Source organism: Lepisosteus platostomus, chromosome 13, assembly GCF_059453375.1.
Source record: "Lepisosteus platostomus isolate fLepPlt1 chromosome 13, fLepPlt1.hap1, whole genome shotgun sequence".
NCBI lineage: Eukaryota > Metazoa > Chordata > Actinopteri > Semionotiformes > Lepisosteidae > Lepisosteus > Lepisosteus platostomus.
The window spans coordinates 39,043,026-39,068,442 of record NC_142623.1 but is presented as its reverse complement, the minus strand read 5'-3'; the positions used below and the strand labels follow the sequence as shown (position 1 = coordinate 39,068,442).

Below are 25,417 nucleotides of genomic sequence, written 5' to 3'. Positions count from 1 at the left end.
TTGTACGATTTCATACATTGCTTATCCCACTCCCCCAGTATTTCATTTTAGAGAAAGGAATGATTCGTGCAAATTAATACTTTAACATTTACCACGTTTTACTAATACATAGGCACAGTCTATATAGTATATATGCTAAAGAAAAAAAATGAGCTTCCACCAACAATCACCTATCAACTCTGCTCTGAAAAGTCTGAGAATTCATCCTGGGAAATTGAAGGCCCTTCAGATATTTTTATCTTGAATCCATTAGTCACTAGAAAAGTCACATTCACTTCTGTCTACATTGTTGGAAGAATTGCCTCAGAATATTTATAGACTCCTCACATTTCATATATTTGAAATTGTAATTGTTTCTGTACTCTGGGGTCTGGGGAGTGCCGAGTACAACCTTTATGATCGGTTATGTACACTAAGAACCTAACAACCTGGGATCTTGAAGGTTTCGCTGTCGTGCGTGTTAAGCTAAAGGTAACATGGTTTGCATCAAATTAACCTGAATAGATAAATACAAATATAGTACTTGAGTGAACTAGAGCAAATAATGGGAGAGAAATAAATCAACAAGCATATCATCTTAAAGTGAGAGAATTATGGCACTATTTTGAAGTTAAGAAAAACTTTTAAATACATTAGTCTTGTTTTATTGGTTGATTTTTATTTCATTGTACCTCAATTCACTGACTTACATTTAGAAATCCCCCTCCCCGTCATACTGTTGCAGATTTTGACTTTTTGCAGCATACAAAATGATAGAAGACACTCTTAATGCTAATAAAAACTGAAACTAAAAATACCACTGTATCCACGGCGTTTAACAGTTACTCAGTAAATAATCATATCCCCTCCACAGCCTAATCTTTTAAGTATAATCCTCTTATTTTACCTGCATACAGAAAAGAACTTCATGTTTAAAAAACAGTCCTCTCAGCCTTCTCACCAGCTTTGGGTTGGTTAAATCACATTAAAAGAATTTACACTTCTGCTTCATAACAAATTACTATCTGAAGCACTGGAAAAGCAAGACCCCTAACAAGTTGTTAACAGACATTCCAAACAACCTCACACACACTGTGGGCAAAAATACTAAGCCACAGGTATTACTTGATAAGTCAATGATCTTACCTCCACAACTACAATGAAAGGAGAAATCTTGGTACTTGCAAGATTCACAGCCAACAGCACTCCCTAAGGATATCCCCATTGAGGTATAAATGTCTTACAGGCAAGCCAATGAGATTAAATAAATTAAATGCTGTCCTTAGGATTTTGTTTTATTGGCAACTATTTTTCAACAAATAGTTTAGACCTTATTACCTACTTATCTTAGTTATAGGCCTAAATATACACAGTATATTTGAACCTCATTTTACTGCAGTTGATCTACTTGGAACCCCCAGAAATGTTCTCTTAAATATTGCAGAACAAAAAAACTTTCCTATAATATTGTTTACTTCAGAGAAAAGAAAAAGACAGATTAATAACAGATTAAAATGAACAGATTAAGATGGTAGTAACAGTAAGTGGCACTAATTTAGTGAGTTGGTACAGATGTGGAACAGATGAAATGCGTTTTAGTTTTTCTCATTTTTAAACGGTTGAAAATATAAAACTGCAAAAGGAGGTTTTAGTGAAAAAATTAAGCACATTCTGCACTTTGGCAAGGAATATGTATTTTCAGTGCTGTGGAAATATTATTTTAAAAAGTTTAAAAAGTATGCATTACAACTAATTTATGTAAGGAATAACTTTTTTACACTGTTAATAAATTGAAAGACATTGCTTTTACGAGGTAACTTCTTTCCTTATATAGTGATTACACACTATATAGATAGATCATTGTAACAGATTACACTTCAAATACAGTATTTCCCCCAACCTGGTGTTAATTCTAAGAATAGATTCCCGACAAGTTGTAATAGTAATGCTGGATTTCTGTTAAGAGTAACTTTTCCCAACACTGAAGTTTTCGAAGTTGTTGTTCTGATAAACTATACAACTAGTACTATCAGGAAAAAACAATAAAAAATAACAAATCATCCACTATTAGTACAGAAGCTATTTTAGAATGCTGATTAATAATAGAAAATCCACTGCATATAGCAGCTAAAGGTCTTAAAGGCTGTGTAATCTTTAACAGGGATGCTACTGCCTATATCCTGCTTGTTCATGTGCAGAATCTGGGGCACGAGTTATCTAATGTGAAATCACATACTGGAAAAACAAATACTCCTTCTGTTGACAACGTATCTGCAAGTCAATAGTCCTGAGTATTTTTTTTTATATCAAAATATCAAAGTGCAAAACACCCATTTTCAAAACTCAATTCTGTAATCAACAAAACCTTTAATATCATTCTACATTTGATTACGCTCTCTAAAAAATATACAAGTTTGTTAATTTTACACTATATCTATGGCAAATATAATTTAACTATAACACATGTATGGTATCTACTGATGTATGAAAAAACATTGGATCTGGTTCCTGAATAAAATATTTGCCATGAGAACAAGAAAAGCCATTTTATGTTAAGAAAACAAAAACACAATCTACAATCAGTAATTAAAAATTCAGGTTCCCTTCTGGGTTCTGTTATTTACCATTTCAATATTTATACTCTTTGAAGAAGAAAATAATAAAAGAGGCATTCAATGTTAACAATGAAGTAGCATGACAGAGTTGCTCCAGCCTACCCACCACTGAGACAGGCAGAGAATGGCTCCCCCTAATGAGGGAAGAAAGTAGTGCAGGCTCCCATTCTGAGAATGCTGACTGCTTCACTTAATTAATAATAATAATAATAATAATAATAATAATAATAATAATAATAATAATAATAATAATAATAGCTTACATTTATATAGCTCTTTTCTGGACACTCCACTCAAAGCGCTTTACAGGTAATGGGGACTCCCCTCCACCACCACCAATGTGCAGCATCCACACTTGACAAAATGTCTTTGGCTCTGCAATCAATAGTATGAACACCACAGGTTGGGCTTTCTACCCCAACTAAAAACAATGATTGTTCCTTTAATAAGCTTGCAAAGATAGCAAACCTCAGCTACATTCATGCATGGTCCTCATCAGCAGTTTCAAACACCTGCCCTCTCTCTGAAAGCTACGAGTTCCTGCAGGAGCCTGCTGCCTGTCGTGGGCTACCAACTAATTCACTTTGCAAAACGCCTTTGAACACTAATTCTTTATAGTGCATTACAGAAGCAATGGAAATAAATTATTTTATACAGCAAACCACTCGAATGTTATAAGCACTGCAACAGCCAGAAGAAAAAAAACATAGACAGCTATGAGCAGGTCCAAAACCCTGGCCTTGAGAAACCCTGAACACCCACAGCTGATCTGTCGGATTATTTCCAGTTTTTTTATAGACAAATGGATTCAGCAAGGCTACCCTATTGAATGATCAGAAGTATGACTCACTAAGCTCTGTAAAAATCCTGCTAAGCTCTAGCCGCTGTTTCGGTTTTCATGTTTTGGTGGCAAGATGTATACATGAGTGGGTTTATTATGGCTGATATTTGCTTCTGAAGTGAAGTTTTTGTACTGTGTCAATGTTTTTATACTTGGATCCATGCGAGACTAAACTTGTTCTTTGCAAAACATTGTGCTGACAATTAATTTGGAGTGTAACTGATGGTTTTTGGAGGCCGAACTCTCAGAAAACTAACTTGGTCAGACGTTGAGTTAAGGTGGCCATCTGAATTGCCCTGACTTTCTAGTATTACAGTTCCTTTAATGAATATAGTGAATTGAGAACAAATCACACGCACTAAAATGAAAAAAAAAGACACTTATAGCACGATATAGGCATCAACTATAATGCTGTAACGAACTGTGTACGTGTAATAAGTCATGACTATGTTGTTATTAATTGTGCACATTTGTTTCTTATCTGAGAGTCTGGGTTAATAGTTTTGAGCCATTCGACACATCTATCCTATTTGGTAGATAATACTTCATTGATCCAAGAATCTCATTCAGCCATTTATTTAAGGTAGCCAAAGTATCGACTTCAACCATATTCTTACTGTTGAATGGCTTTTTCTACAACCCCCCAGATGATGGATAATTTCTCTTCTCAAGTTTTAAAAGCGCTTTCATAGTTTCTTCTTGTGTCCCCTGGTTTATGTTTGTAACGGTCTATGGACAAGTTCTGCAACTGATCTTGGATTATGAAACAGCTAAACTTGTAAAAATGTCATTTCATTAACATTCAGGCACACTTGCCAGTTTTAGTTCTCACTTATAATGAAGTGATTAATAAGAAAGGAAAAATTCTGACATCGCTCTGAAAAGGCACTGACTCAGTGTTTCACAGCAGTGGAACCCAGTGGAGAGGGTGAAAAAAGCCTACTTAATTCCCCATCAAAACTTCCACTTGCATTGAAAGCCCCAGTGGCAGCAGAGCACTTTTAAATTCAAATTTCATGAAGGCTATTATAATGATACCTGCTGAGTGGTGCAAATGCGTGGCTGTTAATGGACATATTCACTATCAATTACTCAAGAAATAGCATGTTTACACTTAAATGTATACAGATCTAGCTAGATTGGATAAGGAATCACATCGGTTGATTTTCATCTAACCTCTAGTGACTCCATAAAAACCCAGAGTACATTTAACTGATTCAACCTCATAGCCGATCAAAAAAAAAAAAACTGCTCCGACGAAAAAGGAAATGTATGAGCCCGTGTAAAATTTCAGTGCCAGACTCGATACGAATAAAAACAATACTCTTAAGAACCATTAAAAGGAAAAGGCAGTAGAAAAGTGCAAAACAAGGGAAGATGCATGTTCAGATCCCCTTATGGATTAAGTAAATGAATGATGAGAAAGTTTCATTCTAAACACTCGGCATATCTTGTATTACACATTGACCTCCAGTATAGGTGTTTGACATTTAAAGCAAAGACGCACATACAAGGCAGCCAACTGAAAAAACAAAATGCTGAAAGCTGCACGAGTCTGGTACTCATAAAGTACATCCCGTGTGTCTCCATTATGCATACAGCATACTGGGCATCACAGGCTGTGACTGTTCCTAGAAGCCCAAACTAAAATGAGCTTCACTTCTGCAGCAAGGGTAAGCCTTGTAAAAAGGTTAAGATACTGTATTCTTTCCATGCAGTGCACTCAGACTGGAGGCCATTTGTCAACTGCACATCAGATTTTTTCCTCATTTCTGTGTTTCTATATTCGCCTCTTCTCTTTTATTATCACAACATTGTTGCTGTGACTTTAAATCCTATTTTTTAAATAAGTGATAAATACCACAGGGTAGGAGTGTCTTAATCTAAAAATGCCAGAACACCATTCAGCTTGGCATGTCAACAGCACTTTGAAAAGCAGCAGTTTAACACAGTGGCGTTTGAAGAGTGGATCAAAGCAAATTCTTTCCAATTATACTCCCTAACAATAGCTGGGGATACTTAAGCAAGTGCAACATTGAGGAAAAAAGACTGCACAGATTAATATCCCCTTCAGATATGTTTATAAAGTAGTAGGGTCCATTTACAAATGTGACCAAATCCCTTTGCAAACTATTTTACTCTACTCAGTATGTTTCTGGACTATCTGGATATCCCTATAAAACACTGGAGAGCATAAGACCATATAAAAATAACTGTGTGCATTAGAGGAGGTCACAGAAGAGAGAATGATAACTGCTCATCCACTGTTTGTGTCTCTATGTACTGTATAGCATGAAAAGGTTCACACAGGGAGTTGTGTTAGCATGTGAAGGCTGCAAAGGAACAGGCAAAGGTTTATTCCATGCTGAAAGGCGCAGAAAAGAATCATTACCTTCAGCTTACCTCCTCTGTCTGTCTACTCTGACTTTTTCTTTCCTATAACTTCATTTATTTACAACTTTCCCCTCTCCCTCACACCTGAAGAAAGCTCCACAGCCGAAACGTCATGTTTCTTTTCTTTACTCTTCAGCATGGAACGAGCCTTTACCTGTGTCTATACGTAGGTTTCTTTACTCACATGTCAGCATGACCAGGAGAGTGCGAATGGAGAAATCGATGACCAGGACCCACCTCTCCGGGAACCTGGATACCACCTGGGGAATCAAGATTTCTGCCGGGACGTAAAATTGCAGGGCGTACGTGATGAATATCCCGAAACAGTAGAGGAGCTTTACAATCTGATACATCCTAGGAAAATAAGAGGATGAAACTTTACAGAGTTCAATAAGACAGCCTTTTCTTAGCACAAGGATAATAAACCTTTATTGTTGACTCATCGTTGTCATCTTATAGATACTATGGAGAAGCAATAAAAAGACAAAACCCGATGAAGGTATAACATTTTAAATCAGAATATGTTAATATCGCACAATACATTAGACACCATAAATAAACCTTATCCTGCACTGGAATCAAGTCAGAGAAGAGAGATCAGATCCAGTACCTTCCCAGGCTGAAGGACTGTTCTAATCTGACTGGCTAAAAGAACAGAACCTTGCAGTTTTTAAAAGACAGAGATGTCCCAATTCAAGTAGTGAAAATCCTCCAGGGGATTAAAAAAAATGCACACTTTAGGGCATGCAATATGATTCTTTGGTTGCCTTCTCCTCCATATAGCTCAAAGGTACATGCAGGGCCAAGGAACACAGATCACCTTCTGGCAAGAACTAGAAGACTCCTGGCATTATAGCATTCCCTTGGCTCTGTAAATGTTTGCCAGAATCTGGCACAGCTGATAAGTACACAATTTCTCTTTGTTCCACAGACTCAAACACCATCAATTATGTTTTCATATCCAAATTTACCAGTACCTACTGGTTCCATTTCTCACCATCTTTGAAACAGGGAACAATATATCTCCGAGATTGGTTGGAAATCCTCCCTAGTCTCAATATCCATTGAGAAGTCTAAAAAATGTATGATATACAAAAACATTTTAAAAACTCAGAATGTATTTGCTTTGTTTGCAGTTTGGGTGGGTTTATATATCTTACATGTGTAATAATTTACATAATATAGAAGGTATGATAGACTCTCATATCTTCACCAGTAAAAGGATAAAACTAATGATGGTAAAAACAGAAGTGAAGGAAAATGCTCTTCCACCTCCATTTTATAAGCTAGACTGCAGCTCCTACATAAAAGTAATGATGTAACTAAAAGGAAGGCTTGTTGTGTCAGCATTATGAAGGCTCATAAATTCCTGCATAAACTTACAGTATTACATGCGTTTAAGGAGCAGGAGTTCTGAGCTTGTTCAACATCCTCAGATAAGGAAATAAGAGAGGTCTTTACATGGGATTTTTCACTAAAGATAACCACATGCAGTGACATACTCGGATGACAATAAGGCACAGTATGTGAATAATTTCATTAATTCAAAATGTCTACACGATTGTCCTTATTATGATCATCAGAATGCCTTCCTAACAATTTTAAGAGACGACCCTCAAAAGAGGTTGAGGAATTCTCATCGATTCCCCCCAACATCCAAGTAAAGAGTATGCTCTGACTGTTCGATTAAAGCAAAACAAATATCTAACATCAACCTCTACTCATTCTCCACACTGCCAGCTGGTTATCTCCTGACAATACATAAGGAATTTCAAATCATGTGCCTCTCTTTATGAAGAGCTCCCTTGAGACTACTTTAAATGGAGGATAGCAGAAGGAATTAGTTAAATGTCCACTCAGCCATGGGATGCAGTGGAAAGAAGGATCGGCCACAGATGTCAGCTGTTTGGTTACATTCGGTGGCAGGCTTCAAGCGCTCCAACAATTCAAAGCATAACCATGTTATCAAGACAAAAGCACAAAGGGTTCAAAGCTGAATAAGTGAAGAAGCATAGGATCACCTTCATTGTCACGGTTTTCTCTATCATAAATTACAAATAAAATCTTTAACTGTTTGTAGAACCGACCGCCCTATTGTTTGAGAAGTCCCATAATATCATTCTCAGAGGGCAAAAAAAAAGCACACTGATTTTAAAGAATTATCTGAGGGTTAGGAGGACAAAGGAAAGAATGTAAGAATGGGTATGGAAGCTGAGACAAATGGGTATGGGAGCTGTCAGTTTGTCAATAAATTAAAATGTGTAGAAAGCAAAAATCAAAGAACATCCAAGTCTTTGCCAGCATGATTTTCAAAATAACTACTTAGAGGTTCGTCTTCCCTTTTTAATTACTACTGTAAATAAAAGCAGCTTATTATTGGAGCAGTGCATATTATTCCAACATACTGTATTACATTAAGTATATAGGTACTGCATAACATGTATATATTTATTTTATATACCATATTACATAGGACATGGGGAAAATGCACTCCACAATCATTATTTTCTAACAGTGTTTCCAAGATGTCAATATGTTGTTTCACTGCAGAGATCCAATAATCAAGAGGGTTAATGGATTCTTCGGCTTCTGCATATTCAGCAAACTATTGCATTTCTAAAAAACTACAGAAGAGGTAAAAGAAATCCCAAGGCTATAATTCTTCATTTCAGGAACCTGTAGACAAATTCCAGCTTGGAAGAGTTCAGAAGGATTCTGCCACTGGCAGAATTTGAAACTGACACAATTATGCCATGGCTAATCAAAATCTCTAGTTTCTGATCTGGCTGTCTCTGTAGTTACATAATCTAAACAGCAAGACTTTCAATTTAAAGCAAAAATGCAATGGCTCCCACAACCTCAAATATAAAATAGTAAATTTCTTGGAAAATAAATAAAAATCTAACGGATCTGAACTGAATTAGAAAGCATTTATATTCACATTTTAAATAGAAAAGACAACCACACCTACTTATGATGCAACGATTACTACACTTTAAAACAGCCTAAGCCATAGAAACACAGACATCACTTTTCTACATTCATTTCAGAATCTCATGCTCTATAATCTTCACTTCACAAAACTCAGACAAGTTCGCTGTCTAAAAGAATCTATGCACAATGGCCAGCAAAGCATTATGTCGGTGTCTGTGCGTAAATCAGCTTTTGAAATAAATTACTCAGTGAAGTGCACAAAATGCTTAGTGCAGGTCCTTTTGCATGATGGAAAGGTTTAACATCTGAATTCCAAAGGATTTATTTAAGTCTTAAATAAGAGGGGTAAATGTGTAAGTCATTAAACTGAAAATGCTGTTTGATGGATAACTGAAAATTAGAGTTTCCTCATATTTCACATGTATAATTTTCAGAAATTTCAGAAATGACTTACCAACAGTCAGGCAGATTGAGAGTGATGCTCCCTCCAATGTGATCCCCAAAACACATATATCCTATAGTGCCTAGACTGATGTACAGGAACGTAACAATGACCATTCCCAAGTAGAGAACTCTTCTGAACGATGCCGGTTTCTGCATTTTGTTTTCTAGTGGGAGGACCTGGGGAAAAAAAAGCACATCAACACTTTTAACCTCATTCACAGATCTGGCATTAATTAATGTTGGCCAGTTGCACCACTGTAAATAATATATGCAGGGGGATAAATCCAGAAACAAATATACATAAACTTCATCAATCACTTTCACAAAGTAGAGATAATGTCGTGTGACATCCTGACCCTTAGTGCACATCAGTAACACATGGCTGACAGGTGTTAAGGTGTTCTTCCAAACTGAAGCAAATGTTGAAAACATACTTAGAGTGCAGTGCAAGTGCTGTATTAATTTGAAAACAGTATTTTAATACAAGTATTTTGTTAGGAACTTACCACACCAATACCCTCAAAAGCAAATATTGCAGTACCAAAAAAGAGAGGGTAATCCTTTGCTTTTCCTACATAGGGCAATGAAACTGGATAGGAGATGTTCTGAAAGATAAAAGTATTTAGGAGATTGATTAGCCTTTTGTCACACATGTATAAGTTCTCCACAACTTCACAAGCTTTCCGCTTCTCTTTTATCTGACTAGGAATCCCCATCGAGACTATAACCTCTCTTAAAGGGAACTCTAGGGAAAGGGTTCCTCCCCTTCCACCTACTACAGTCTCCCAGCTGCAACCCAATTCTCCTTTGATGGTTTTCATCTTTAACATGTGCCAGAAGGCCCAGTCTTGCAAGTTCTCAGAAGAGAAGCACGTTTAGTTTTCAAGGCAGCAAAACAGCTACAATGCCAAGACTGGGGAAAGCCTTATTTATAAAAACTATACATAAACTTTTTCTTTCCTGGAGTGTTGTGCTAAATGTATGAGTAATGAAACAATAAATTCTAGAAATGTTATCCAATTATATAACTCAAGTTAGGATCAAGTGAGCAGCATTAGCAGGGCTTGAATTATTTAACAGCTGAACTAAAGTTTTTAAAGGTTTCTCAGCAGCGCACAATTCAAGTACCCCCAGGAAGTCAAACACCTCTGAAGAATCCTTTTGAGGAAGAAATTCAAGACATCATTTTATATTTAGTGGCTTTCAAAGATCTAATGCAAATTACCATCTTTTAGCTCTGGGTGTCCGTTCCCTGATCTAATACACTAACGAAACATGCAAAAGGCATGACAGAAAGTTGGTATAAATATACAATGATACTTTAGCAATGTTTAAGCAATACTGACAAGCACATTAAACACACCAAGAAACTTAGCAATAGTATTTGATGTTGATCCTGTGTACTTGTTTTGTTTAGGGCAGAGCGGTGCGCCTGTGGCAGGAAGGTTGTCGGTTCGTATCCTGCGGTCGGCAGAGGAATCCTACTCCGTTGGGCTCCTGAGCAAGGCCTTTAACCCCAACTGCTCCAGGGGCACTGTAAAATTGGCTGACCCTGCGCTCTGACCCCAAGCTTCTCTCCCTGTCTATGCATCTGTGTTTCATGTAAAGCAAGCTGGGGTATGTGAAAAAGACAAGTTCCTAATGCAAGAATTTTTATATGGCTAATAAAGTGATAAAGTGAATAATAAAACTATTGCATTTATACACTTACAGCATGAGAAAATGTATAAATTAAAGGGGCACAAGTAATGAATTGATCCAAACATCTCATTCTAGTTTTTCTTAAAAGAAAACTAAATAATATGACTGGGTAGCTTATGTCAGATTCCCATGAACCTTTGTGTAAAGAAACTGTTCTCACTTCCCCATAACTTTGATTTGTAGCCTCCAGTTCATGTGTCTGTGTTTATTCTAAAGTCCATTTGGCCGATTGAAGAGTTTGAATCCTGTATACCAGACACCAGATATCACTTTCTAAGTTTCTCTGACCAAAAGTTAAAACATTCAGTTCTTATAACCTGCCAGTGCTGGACTTTCCTTTAAGATGAGGAACATATATGGTCAGTCTCCCCTGGACTGAAATTGTAACCCTATAGCTACACACTACGAAGCCTGACCTCAGATGTTTTTTTCCTCATCTGTCATCCTCTAGAACTCAGTCTAAGCAATTTGCGGTAACTGAGGATACCACTGAAAGAAATGACAGTTCAGCATTTACTTTCCTTTCATAAACATCTGATTTTGAGGTGAATTTTAGGTTCAACTTCCTCAGGCAAAGTAAACTCAGCAAAGTGTTCGCTTCTGCCTGTACCTAACAGAATGGAAACTTGCAGATTTTTGCAAAAACTGCACTCCGCTCTGACAGCAGTGGGCTCAAAACAAACAGCATTCTGTCGTCGAATGGAGGAAGTTAGGTCTTCACAGCCAGGCTAAATGTTTGTACTCTGTTAATGATGATACTTACTGTTATCGAATACCAATAAACCAAGACAAGGCTGCTGCACATCGAAAGGTTTGCCATTAAAGAGAGTGGTGCCAGCCACTTCAGGTTGCGGATGAACACCAGCAAAATAATAGCCGGCAAAAAGCACAGCATATAGAGTCGTGAGTCAAAAGTTGGGACAATCACAGCTGTCAGATTGGTATGGCAGTCGTTCGTTGTTCCATTGGCTGCTTCTATCACCTGGATAAGAGATATTACATGTTTGACACATTTTCCAAATTTCTACCATGTTTTTTTTAACAATCATTTGATTGACGCAGGGTGTGTTAGAAAACATGTGTCAGTTCATGTGCCATCCCTAAACTGAGCTGAGCTGTTTACAACATAGTGTCAAGAGATGATGCAGCAATAAAAAGAAGGAACAGCACGTGGCGATGTTCAGCTGCAAGAGCGTATTACGGAGCAAAACGTCTTTGTTTGATAACAGTGCCCTCTTGTGGTTTGAATAACGAATGGTCACAGCACGCTCTGTGCATGTCATCTCCCCTCCTGCTCCTTTGTTGCACAAAACGCCTTTACCGTGAAAAATAAGAATATACTTCACCATTAGATTCATGAGTACTGTAGATAGTTTCCCTAATTTTCTTAAACCTAATGACAATTTAACTGTTAAATTAACTAGACTATATACCAAAGTACATTCCCAAAATAAAAGAAATATTTTCAAACAGAAATATAGCAAAAATATTGCATAAACACACAGAGAGAAAGAAAAGTACATTTTACCTGTTTGACGTTGTCACTGAGGAACACAAAATAAACACAGCAAAATCCCAACTGGGTGACAATCAAAAATAAATTAACCAGTCGCCTGAAACCAAGTGAAAAGACAAGACATTGTCAGAATTAATAAGGCAAAGCATCCTAAAGACATATCAATTCAATTACTGTTGGTACAAGATCCCATGTCTAATTATTAACCTACATTTCACAAATCAAAATGTACATTATTGACTCTTAAGTGAACACACACCCAAAGTACAAAGCTACAAAGGTTCCTCGATGCATTTTGAGATTTATGCAACAGTTTACATTATTTTATCAACTGTTTTGCAAGGTGAATGCTTCAGCTATACAGGAACAGGCCAGGACCCACTAGGCCAGACAGGTAGGTTCGCAGAGAGCCAATGGGAATTCAGTTACATTTGTTATCCCTTGTGTTTCTGGCACAATGTACTGACTAAACCCATATTTGCATAGATATATAAAAACAACATTTTAATGTTACACTCAAGGTTAAAATGATTAGAATAATGTAATAATTACATTTTAACTGTGGATATTTTTCTTTTATCCTACACAAGAAAGACTGGACCTTATTTGGCATTCAGTTTACCCACATACTGTATTGTTCGTGGAAGTAGTTATGAAATCCAGTACACTTTCATAACAAATAGCAACACATGCAGTTCAGTTCCAAGGTATATTTTTTTTGCCGAGCTCTCCAAGAGCCATTTCAATAAAACATTACCTCACTGCAGGTCTACTGTACGACTGATTATAGTATCACTGTTTACTGCTGCAATATCACTACTTCAATATCATGCATTTGTTCTGAGAATAAAACTATATTTTAAAGCAGGCTCCTATTAGCTTTTTTATCATAGATAATTTCTTTAAAGTAAGCTATAGACTGTACTATTTTAAAGAAATAACCTTTTATCCAGAAAAACACACACAAATATCATCTGCTATTAGATATTCATGGCAAAAGTATAGTAGTGTATACGATTTTTACTTAACTCATCTAAATGTGCTGAATAAGCAATTATGACTTTCACTTCCACTTCCCTGTTCGCCAGTTTCACCAGTCTTACCTTCCCCATACTGAATGTCTCTGCAACCAGGAACCAGGTCCACTAGCCAAACCATGTTCCACAGCTTCCCCATAATCCAGAAAGGGTAGCCCCAGCCTAAAATCAAGCACAGACCCAAACACTTAAAACAAAAAGTTAAACCGCCCATATTAACTTCTAGGCAAATATAAAAAAAACAATGATTTCTGCAATGTGTGACCTACTGTAAGGACAATGAGGACATTAAAAAAAGGGGGCACAGCAATGGCTCTGTGGCTAAGGATCTGCGCCTATGGATGGAAGGTTGCCGGTTCGTATCCAGCGGCCAACAGAAGAATCCTACTCCGTTGGGCCCCTGAGCAAGGCCCTTAACCACAACTGCTCCAGGGGCGCCGTATAAATGGCTGACCCTGCGCTCTGACCCCAAGCTTCTCTCCCTGTCTGTGTGTCTCATGGAGAGCAAGCTGGGGTCTGCAAAGACAAATTCCTAATGCAGGAAATTGTATATGGCCAATAAAGTGATCTTAACAGTGGCACAGGACTGCTGCTGCCTCACAGTTCAAGGGTTTAATCTTGGAGCGGGGGGGCTTTTTATGTGGAAACTGTATGTTCTCCCCACATCCCCAGGAGCTCTGGTTATCTCCCACCTCCCAAAGGAATGCTGAAAGATTGATTAACCATGGTAATCTGCAGGCGTAGGACCTCCTTCCTCAATAACTCGACCCGTGTGCGGACTAGCACTGCTGCAATGCCGAGTCCAACGTTCCCAAAGCGAAGATGCGTGCCCACAGTAAAAACAGAACGATGGGTGGCAATAAGTGGAGTGATTTTATGTTTGTATTATTAAATACATGTCACACTCACCTGGCACTGAGATGATGGGAACACTTAACCAGAAGATCCATACAGTGAACAGCTACTATTCCCATCACCAGAAGACTCAGAGGTCCCAACTAACACAAGAAAAGGACAAATGTTAGAAAAGGGCTCGTTTTCAATCTACACTTATTTCTCTCTTAAGTGGGTATCCAAGTTTGTAAGGGGGCGTTTTTTGACATTTTAGGAAATTGGAAGTATATTAATGGATTGTTGATCGGGCCACATAGCCCAGTACTTGATATTCAATGATAAGCTTCAAAACCCTGACTAACTGCCAAAACGTTCTTTTAATCACCTGTCAGTTGTTCTTTCATTAAATTTAAAGTAAAGTCTAGTCTGGTAGAATTTCCTTTGAACATGATAAATCCTCTTTTCATAAAATAAAGCTCGAACACTAGGGACATATCATTACTGACAGATCATTTATGTTATTATTATAGATAGATTATAGATACTTTAAAGTGACTGGTGTGACAGAAAAACTTTCACAGCACTGTAGAGCTATTTTGAACCTATAAGAAATAAAATAACAATTCACAAGAAAAAGCTTTCAGAAGACCTTCTAAATGAACCGTGTAATTAATTTTGACTTTAAAGCTATTCTGTCTCATATAAAGCATATATAAAGCTGTTGGCATAAAATATTTTCTGGAGAGATGTATTCAGTTAATATTAAGAAATAAAACACTTGCAAAAAATAATTTAATATGCACATCTCTCAGTCTCTCCAGCCAAAAATATTGTACTAGCTGTCAACACTATCAAAGCCCTCAAGCTTGTCTTAGACCTTTGTGTAGAAATAAAGAACAACATAAATGAAATGCATGACAACAGAGTACACTGGGTTATTAGCCTGTGTCTTTCATCTCCTGAATCACTCGTACCCAGTTGAGATCACAAAAAAATTACACAACACCAGAGGCAAGTGGGTCACACTGAATTTACATGATAGTGACTGTATACTGTATATCACTCACTAGGAAACTAGCAAGCTAGACTAAACCACACCCAAAACCAGCAACCTAAATGTTGTATTACACAGTTTCCAAGTGTTCTTACCACAAGCCCTGCATTCCTCACAGCCAGAGGGAGCCCCAGCAGCCCCGTCCCAATATTGCCTTTCAGCAAGTGGATCAGAGTATCGAAGAACCTGCAAAGAGAGTCACCTCTGACATCGGAGTGCTAAAAGCCATTGGACCTTATATCCAGGATTTGGGAATTAAAGAGGGATACCCAAATACAAATCCCAAATGTTCATGCTTATGATTCCCTTCACATCTTCAACAATGTTACAGAACTTCCAAGGTTGCTGTTTTAACATTCCTGCCACTATTGATTTCCTTTTGCAGGAAAGAAAAGAATCCATCAATAAATCATTTTTTGTTTAATCTCTTGAACTTGCCTTTACTTCTTTGTTTACAAGCCTTATATACATTTTTATGTATAATGGGACAGGAAAGAAGCAGAGCACAAACAAGTTGCAGGAAACCTACATTCTTTTTTTTAACTACCTTATATTCCAGCCACTTGCTTTTTAACAAAAAATTAATTCATGCAGACACGGATGATTGCTGTACTTGTCGACAATAAAAAGAGTCTTTCTACTGAAATCACCCAGATAGCCATTTACCTTATAATACCTCGAACATGAACCATGCACCATTATCAAAATGCAGAAAACAATGAGAAAAAATGTTCACGCTCCTGTCATTTTGAGCTTCGATTTGATTGTCCCATCTATTAGATTACAAGATTAATTTCTTTATTAACAGAAGAGGGAAAATGTAATTCTTAAAATCTGCCATCCTGAAGTCAGGAACCAACCCGTCAAATTTGATTTGAATTGAGACCAAGATAATTTTGCTAGACACACCTTATCAAATTTGATCTTGAAGCGTTAAATAAAAGTAAACAGAGGATCTCTAAAAATGTTCTTCAATTCTGAGTGCAAAGCAATTACTTTCTAAATAAAAGTGAAAATTTGTTCAGTTTAATCATAACTGTCATAACTAAACAATTATATATAAAAGCAAGACACAACAGATATCAGATCCTGGTTAAGCCTCACCAGTTAATAAGTACAAAATGTTTGCACCATGTGATTGCTTTAAATTATATATTGGAGGCAATTCCAATATTCATATTATTTAATCCAGCATAATTACACAATTTTCAAGAACATTCATTGCTCACCATCTGGTTTGATCATGGGGGCTGCACTTTGTTTAATGATTATTTGAAAAATGTAATCATAGAAAAATACTTTTTTCATTTAATATCAAAATGGCATCATACAGCATGTGTGTCATGATGAATCTGATGCATCTTATAATATAACCTATAATCAAGTGATTTTATTCCAATGCATAGAAGTTTTTTGTTTTTTTTTAATGATGATTGGTAACATATACAGACCATCAGAAATAATTCAAATGCCAAGTCATTTTGTGGAACTTATAAGGGTATAAAAACAAACCAGGAAATGGACATTTACTTTTTTAGAAGTTGTATTGCTATTAAATATTCAGTGCTACAAAATAACACAAATATATAATTAGGGGAAACCATTGCTGCATTGCCTGAGAGAAAAAAAGACTATTTGCTTACATGTGTTTTGGGTTGGCCAGCACAGTTGTGTTAGCATCGCTGACTCATAGCACAAAGGGCCTGGGTTCAATTCCTGGGGTGCTCAACCTGTGTTCACTTGGGTTTCCCCCCCACAGACCAAACAAATACTGACAGATACTGGCTTCACTGAAAACCAGCCCCAATGTGAGTGTGCGAATTTCTGTGACTGTGTGCCCTGTGATGGACTGGAGTCCGGTCCAGGGTGTATCCTGCCTCGTTTGCTGGGATAGGCTCCGGCTCCCCCATATATATTGGACAAAGCGGTGAGAAAATAAATGGATTGAGGATTTTGAGTTTTGCTAATTTTCCTAAATATATTCTGTCACCTTTTAAAATGAATCTATGGTATGGGAATTGCCGATGCACTGTATATATAGTAAAAGCTTTCCTATGGTTAACCTGGTAAGCAAGAAACCATTATTCACCCCAACTCCCTCATCAAAATGACTATGTACAAGTAAACCAAATCACAGCCCATAGAACCGGCGATTTTTATGACGGCCGGTTTCTTTACCAGTAACGATTAAAAATGTCAAGGTGCATTAAAATCTTCTCCTTGAAGAGAAATAAAGAGGACAGAAACAATAATAAAAGAAACATCAGTAAACCAGTGGCCTATCGCGGTTTGTGCACAGAGAGTTATTTTACTGTTGTGGCTTTATTATTTAACTGCTGTATTGTCTGCTTTAATACTCTGTGCATCCCCCAGTCCAGTCACGTGTAAAATCACAATCATCAGAAACGTGCTTACGACGTCCCCGCTCTGCCTCCAATCCTCTCATACTGGTCCCGGGACTCGGAAGGACTGAGGGAATGACTCGGAGACAGTGGAGTCTCCTCATTGGGAGTGTCGGGCTTGCTTGAAGCCATGGTTCCTGGAAGAAAGAAAGAAAAAGCATCGTGTCCCATCAAGGTTAAACTGCTACTAGCTGAAGGTGAAAATAAGCAAGACATTCGTTTGCCTGTAAAAAAAAAAAAAAAAAAAAGACGCAAAGGAATAAGTAAAGGTTTATTCCGTGCTGAAAAGAGAAGAACAGAAACAATGTTTCAGCTGTGGGGCCTTCTTCGGGTGTCTTTTCAGCATGGAATAAACTTTTACCTGTTCCTTTGCAGCCTAACCATGCTGACTCAACTACCTGCGTGAGCAAATAAGATGTACTGCTGGATTGCACAAGACTTCCTGTGTATTAACCCAAATAAAAAGGAAAGGAGAACAGAAAAATTACTCTTCCTTGGAGTCTGAAGAAAAAGTGGATTTTTAGTCATTTATTAACACGTCAAGAAAGAGGTTATAAAACAATGGGCTTCTAATAACAGGCTTTTCTACAATGCAAAGACATGAACTACAGTGTAGCTTGTTATTATGCAGCACCCACGCATTAGGAACATTTGTAAACGGAAGAACCAAATACTGGCAAGCCCAGTGCAGTTTGTCGGAGCATATTGTACCATGAGTCATGGCAGCACAATTCAAGTCACAAAAGAGAGATTCATAACACCAAAGAGATCCAGGTGGTGTGTGCATAATCACAGAGTTAAGCTGGAAACTAAGATAACATGAAAGTACTATTTAAAATATAAAACAGAAATTGAACACTTTGATTAAATATTTATTCTGTGCACAAATAACCTTATGTATTAAGGTACATACATGCCCCATTATCTTATGCAGTTTGACAGCTGTTTTGTTAATTGAAATAGTTTCACAAATTGAAGGGAGGTATACAGCCTGATCAACAACATTTCATTAGTTATCACTGCAGTGAAAAGGGAGAAATCCTGAGGACAGTCTACTGAAACAGTCCAATTTCTTTTCCATATTATAATTACAATACTGAGGAGTAGCATTATAGGTGTTTGAACTATCTGTAATTCTGATCTTGGGAATTGGTCCCGGGTCAGTTTAAGGAAAAAAAGTGAATGAATTTATCACTTGCAAACTACAAAGCCATAACCTGATGAACACCAAGTGTTCTTGGATTGTAATTTATGGATGTACTTTAATCCACGCATTAGTCTAATTTTATAGGCATCATAATGGCTAACGCTAAAGATTCCTTAATATTTTAAAACGATTATTATTTAAAGGGAGTTTAAAAATGTCAGGAGGACGTATGTGACATATTCTGCTATAAGTGCAGCAAAGTGTACCAGGAATTGTGCAATAATAAGATCTTCAGTCAGGTTGCATTCTGGTCTTCAGCCTTTTTCTTACAAAACAACAATCTGAAATACACATTCTCTGACATTCTACTTGTCCCTTATCCCTAACTCTTAACTCCTAATTCATTTCTAGTCAGTTTTTTGTGTGTGGCATCTTAAATGATTCCCAAGAGAATACAGAGAAACTTATTGTATGGTTTTGTTTCTGTTGCTCCACAGCCAAAACCTTGTCTCTTTCTTCTTTTCCTTTCAACATGGAATGAGCCTATACCTGTTCCTTTGCAGTCTATGCACCCTGACGCAGCCAAACCTTTTTTTTGATTGTCAGTACAGTTCAGGAAACAAAATCGTGACCTTTTCTAGGGACTTTCCCTTACTGCCTCATGGTCTTACCGCATATACATTCTCTAAGGTGAAACATAAGTGTTGCTTTGTAAACAAAAATGCATCAGAAGGAAAACAAGACCACTTTTAGGTTGAAGACAAACAATATTTCAGCCTTACCAGCCCTGACTCATAGGTCATAAAACTTGAATAAAGTGGATTACCATTGATGCTGTTAGCGCCGTCTGTAGTCATGTGTAGTCCTGAGGTTACCACTTTACAATCTGAGCTTCACTGTTACCTGAGGGAATCCACTCCAAACGCCCTGCATTCAAACAGAAGAGCTTCTATAATAGGAAGAAAACAACATATGATTGCTCTAATAAGGTCAGCAGCTCAGGACATCAGATACAAGCACAGACTCAGAGTAATGCAATTTTATTAACAGCATCGGGTGTTGTTTCAGAAAAGAAAGACAAGCTGCCATTCCACCTTTTGCCTGTTTTTAATAGGCTCCCAATTTTAATTTAACATAGTAAACACGTTGTCACTGATTCACTTCACGACAACAGTGAAATACCATATGTTAGGAAAGTTGACCTCATCTTCAATAACTTCAGAATAACATTGTCAGAGTAGTAATATTTAAACTGCTATTTTACTAGAAAGAGCTAGGTTTTCTAGTGAAGAAAAATAAAACTATTCAGATGTAAGGTTATTTTTCAGGGCTAAGTGTTTTTTAAATCCAAAATGCCAAGGCTTACGGGAGACAAGTAAAGAGACTAGTGAGCAAATTGGTTCTAAAAACTCTATTTTAAATAAGTAATAGTGGTTTATAGGACTTGTCAACACTGCAGTCTGAACTTCTAATGCCTGAGGCAGAACTTACTATGACAGAATGGTCAATTCTGAAGTGGGAAGCCATGTGAAATAATTAAATCAAGCAAATAGAAGCTAACGTTTATTCCTCGTCACAGAAAATCTATAAAAACTGTTGTCAGTTTCAATGAAAAGTGTAAATAGATTGTTATGACACCACTAGTCATTTTATTTTTAAGTGAATGGTACCTTAGCCCATCCAAAGACTAAATAATCAACATTATCATTGTTGTGATTCACAGGTGTGAATCATTAACTGAAAAGCTCACAATCCAAGCACCTGAGAACATCTCTTCCACGAGTCAGTCAGCAGCGCAGCTGGTTGATTTTAAAACAGCTTAAGCAAATCAATAGACGTAGTTCACAGTGTATTGATTATGAATCATAGTAGGCACCGCTGCGAACACTTGTAATGTATACTGTATCCTGAAATGTACTTTACAGTTTTGTGTTCCAAAAGTAAAGTGAAAAACAAACAATTACTCACTCGTATTGTTTTAATGCTTACACTTTAAGAACAACAACAGGACAACAAAAAACAGATTTCGCAGTCGTGAGAAGCAGTCATTGTATTTAAACTAAAATGAAAAACATTCTGACTTATTCGCTCCTCCTTAAAATGATAATAATTGAGTAGTTTTCGCTTTCATTTGTATTTCCCTTGGGGGTATATAGTTGCAGTGTAAAATACACTTGCGCCTAAATATGTATGGGATCATGTGCATCTGTTGAGCTAATCCCCTATTTAACACGTTTTGAACAGGCTTCCAGGACTTTGCACATGGAATGCCCTGCACTTAATTTCCTTCATCATCCCATTTTACAAAGCGACTCAAGTTTACGTTTTTCATAACCAGAATTAAAAAAAAAATGATTTAAGTTACAGCACAAGGATAAAACCATCATAATACTAGACACAGTGTTACTAGGTGAATACAATGGAAAGGTTCCACTATCTCAATAAAATCCAACAGCTGGCCTTTATACGTACATCATAAGAATATACGAGCTTATCAAGAAAAGACGTTTCCAATTGCAAGAACTTTTAAGTACTAGAACAGGTACCTTTGATACATTCTCCTGAAGCCCTGTCAGATATGGTAAAGAATCGTCACACATACCTTTAGCCCGGTGGCTAAACTATTTGACGTGGTGAGCAACAAATGCGGAGTAAGCAACATCCGAGCATCTAGACTGCTTTATCGGTCATCTTGCATGTTAGATCCTTATCCTAGCGTGTGTTAGCACGATTTGCATCCTAGCACTTTGCATACTAATTGCTTTCCCTAACACTGCTCAATCCAATCAGCATGCAGAAACGATCGGTGCAAGGGACAGTCATAGAGTGCCTAATATTACCTGTGTTCAACGCCGCGGAGATGTTTTCACACCATCTTTACCGAGGTCGTGTTTTCTCGTCGCGGTACCGCGGCTCAGCGGCACCAAAATCTCGCGTTCAGCTTCCCGAGTCTCCGAGCCGCCGGATCACGTGACTTCCCCGCCTCGTGAAGGTCAGCTGACCCGACTCCCTCTCCATGGATACCAGGAAGTTTACCTCACCGAGTGAAAGAATGGAGGTCCACATGTTAAGAAAAATCACCTTTATGGGCATATCAACCTTAAAAACAGTTGCTGCAATGCGTGTACGGGTTTTAGACAGGTTTTTTTTTCTAGTCTTCGTCATTAGTGTAGCGGATGTAATGCATCCCCCAACTTTCATTTTCCAGTGAAAATAATTTTATATTTTTTAACATACAGATTAGATGTGTACATTTCATTTTAAAATCTTCTATTTGCGTGTGTTGTTTAACAGACTTTGCGTTTTTTAAAGCGTTTATAAATAATATTGTTTAATAAACAAATAAATGTATTATTATTATTTGTATTATGTTTTTTGTCTGTCGTTTAAATAGTTAAATAAATTCATCTGAATTTACTGTAGATGAACATTAAACTTCTATTATTAAATCGACACATATGCTTATTTATTATTTCAAAATGTCGCTTCTAATGGGTTAACTACTTTTCTGCAAATTAATGATTTAGGGGAGAACTCAGCGCCACCCACAGCCATGCTTGAGGTACCACAAGTCTTCCTGGCGCCTCGATAATAGTAGAAGGGAATGTCATCATTTCACTCATCTTTTTCCCCTAACAATATTCATGTCTGAATCGTGAAAAGCAACAAACAGAAAATATTTATGTTGTAGATAATGTCTATTTTTTATGCATCATGATACATTTACTCCAGATCAGGCAGATTTATCTGTATTCTAATTCTAGTTCTGGTTCACGAAATGTAGATGAACCTTTGATGACCGTCCCTAAAACGGGCATTGCTGACTCCTGTTTCTGGAAAGGGGGCTGATCGCTGGGAAGACTATTAACTTAAAGCATTTTTCTTGTGATGAAAGTACAAAGTCGCAGACGGGAAAGTTGAAGAGGGTCGAGCGGTGTAACTGATATTTGGAAAGGAAATATGCAGGCAAGTAGCTACACGACGAGAGATTTTATGTTGACGGTGTCTATATTGCATGGCGTTAGTTATTGCTTACTCGTGAATCCCGGCCTTTGCCTGGATCATTGCAGTGTTGGAATATGAAATGACCCAGTGTAATGAAATAATGGATTGGATTCCTTCCCGACAGAAGCACGAGTTTTTCGTGGATATGACCTGCGAAGGGTGTTCAGGCGCTGTGACTCGCGTTCTCAATAAACTGCAAGGTAAGTCCTACCCCTGAGTTTTCACTTTTATTCCCTGGGTGCGTGGTGTTATTAACAGCAGGGAGTGCCTGATACCGAAAGATCGCAGTTGCAGTGGCACCAAACCGAAAGCCAGATAGCGTGATAAAAGTATCTGATTTCCTCAGAAAATTAAATCTATTGCCTGACCTGTAATTGTTTTACATAGTAAAAAAAGTATCCGATTTCCTGCTAACTAACGGGTTTCTTGAGAAGAGACTTGGAGCTATCACATGACTGAATTTTCCACATGATTACACATACGATAGAAGCGTTTTGTGTATTTTTTACTCTGGTTATACATACACTATATACATTGATTTAAAAAAAGGCTTTTAGTAAGAAAAATAAAGTACATTTAGCGTGTCCATCTTCATAAGCTTAATTCACCATAATGTAATGTTAAGTTTTTGTCATAATGTTTTAAAAGGCCCTCACACCGCTTCTACTTCTATTCATTGCATGCTGAGTGTGTTATATCTTCTAGTTTTTGTGTCGTTATGACCTTTTTATTACATTCTTGCAGGTTGTCCTTTGTAACCGTTGATAGTTATTTAATAACGCAATGCAATGTTACGACAATTTTGTCCAGTTTGTTATTTACTTTTAAAAATTCAAAAACATAACATTGCCCTTTCCCCTCCATCAGTAGAATATACAGTACCTATATAATGTATTTACGATACATTTGCATACCAGATTTTTCTAGTAATTTTTCGTTGCAATATTAATTCATTGCCTGTCCCAAGGATCTCATTCAGTTCCTTTTATTCTTTTTCATAGGTGTGAAATTTGACATTGACCTTCCCAATAAGAAGGTTTTTATTGAGTCTGAGCAGAGTGCAGAAGTTCTTATTGAAACTCTGAAGAAGACGGGGAAAACTGTAACGTATATTGGTCCAAAATGATTCACTCTTCCAATATAAACAGGTGAAAAGGGGTTATTTTGAACATCTTATTGAGAATTCTGGTTTTGATTAGCTTTACTTGTAACATTGCATAGTTACCATGTGTTGATAACGGCTACCTGTTCATTATTGATCTAGGTCATTAAACTTTGATCATTCCACAGCACTATGGCAGTACAGTTTTGACTATACTATAACTGGCACAAGTTAAGTTTGCTAGATAAGGACAGACCTTTAATACCAGTATCAGGTAGTCCATGGCCATCAAATACACAAACTGCAATTTTCTTACAGTGTTAGAAAACAAATGACCTCTTTTGCTAGGCCATATCAAGTGGAGAAGACATCTTTAAAGACCTTTACACCGTGGAGGTATCTTTCAATCTTTTAAGATAATGCAGGATCATAGATAGATCGATACTTTATTGATCCCGTGAGGGAAATTGCAGTGAAATCATGATATACAGGGGGGTTAATTAGCCGCTATACATTTTTTTAATCTAGTCCTATCACCATGCTAGGCCTGTATGTTTTATATTTAAGAAAATAACACAAATGAAGTTGTCATTTAAAATTTTCAGGATGTTAGTCTGAGAGTCTCTTTAGGTGTCTTAACTGTTTGGACAAGTAGAGTTTGAATTTCCATTTTCAAAAAAAGCTGTTGGTACAAGAATTCTCCACTTCTTCAAACACAAAAGGGTAAAGTTGCTGATGGAGGAATGTTTCCAGCAACTGTGGGGGAACGTTTTTGGACGTAAAAGAATATTTTTTTCAGTCAGTTTCACCTCTTCACAGTTTGTTTTTAGATGTCTACAAAAGGAAACAAGGACTTGTATTTCATATCATAAATACTGAATCTGTTTTGCTTTTTGTTCCTCAACAGGTGTCTTATACATGCCCTGGTGCTATGAAGGAAAAGAAGGTCAGCCTTTGTGTTTGCAGCTTGCAGAATAAACTTGCCGTGTGAAGTGAACTTTCCATCAGTGTCATGGGCTGTGGGGGACCATTGAAGCTTTCGAAAGCTTTGTTTCTCTTCATCAGCATTTGTGCCACTGACTTCTATATTGTTAAAAGGCTATTTTGCAATTAAAATATTGTTAAACACGTCTTGTTTTATTAAAAAAAAAAGGATATGCCATATTTATTCTCTTAAATAACCCAAGCCGTCTTTTCAAATAGACTGCACCATTTTCTTCTCTTTCTGCCGTTAGGTATAGGTATACGTGATTATATTATATTTAGATTTTCTTATTTTTAGTCTTGGAACTATGTTGCCACCCAGATTTAACTACTGAAGTAATGAAACCTACAGCTTTCATACCAGCTGTATTTAAACAAATTAGCATGATTTCAGGTGAGTGGGAGACCTTACTGTTCTCAGAAAGGTA

General features: G+C 37.1%; 2 protein-coding genes across 4 annotated transcripts in view; one reads left to right on the top strand and one right to left on the bottom strand.

Annotated features, from left to right (window-relative positions):
* Positions 1-21,895, bottom strand: part of slc36a1 (solute carrier family 36 member 1) — a 67,876-nt gene extending 45,981 nt beyond the window's left edge. The window contains exons 1-11 of one of the 3 annotated variants that reach the window (XM_088604577.1): positions 21,739-21,895; positions 19,725-19,847; positions 17,765-17,888; positions 15,445-15,535; positions 14,371-14,459; positions 13,528-13,623; positions 12,437-12,521; positions 11,672-11,890; positions 9,714-9,812; positions 9,218-9,384; positions 6,014-6,183 (exon numbers count right to left, since the gene is read on the bottom strand). In XM_088604577.1, the coding sequence (XP_088460703.1) occupies positions 6,014-6,183; positions 9,218-9,384; positions 9,714-9,812; positions 11,672-11,890; positions 12,437-12,521; positions 13,528-13,623; positions 14,371-14,459; positions 15,445-15,535; positions 17,765-17,888; positions 19,725-19,755 (1,171 nt within the window). In that variant the 5' untranslated portion in view covers positions 19,756-19,847; positions 21,739-21,895. Of the gene's footprint in view, positions 1-6,013; positions 6,184-9,217; positions 9,385-9,713; positions 9,813-11,671; positions 11,891-12,436; positions 12,522-13,527; positions 13,624-14,370; positions 14,460-15,444; positions 15,536-17,764; positions 17,889-19,724; positions 19,848-21,500; positions 21,523-21,738 lie in introns of those variants that run through there. The other 2 variants (XM_088604576.1, XM_088604578.1) reach the window with 2 other exon arrangements.
* An 806-nt stretch (positions 21,896-22,701) lies between these two features.
* atox1 (antioxidant 1 copper chaperone) lies at positions 22,702-25,133 on the top strand. Its single transcript, XM_088604574.1, has 4 exons — positions 22,702-22,864; positions 23,028-23,103; positions 23,905-24,051; positions 24,913-25,133. The coding sequence occupies exons 1-3, from the start codon at positions 22,859-22,861 to the stop codon at positions 24,027-24,029; spliced, it is 207 nt and encodes a 68-aa protein (XP_088460700.1). The 5' UTR covers positions 22,702-22,858; the 3' UTR covers positions 24,030-24,051; positions 24,913-25,133.
* The last annotated feature ends 284 nt before the right edge of the window (positions 25,134-25,417 follow it).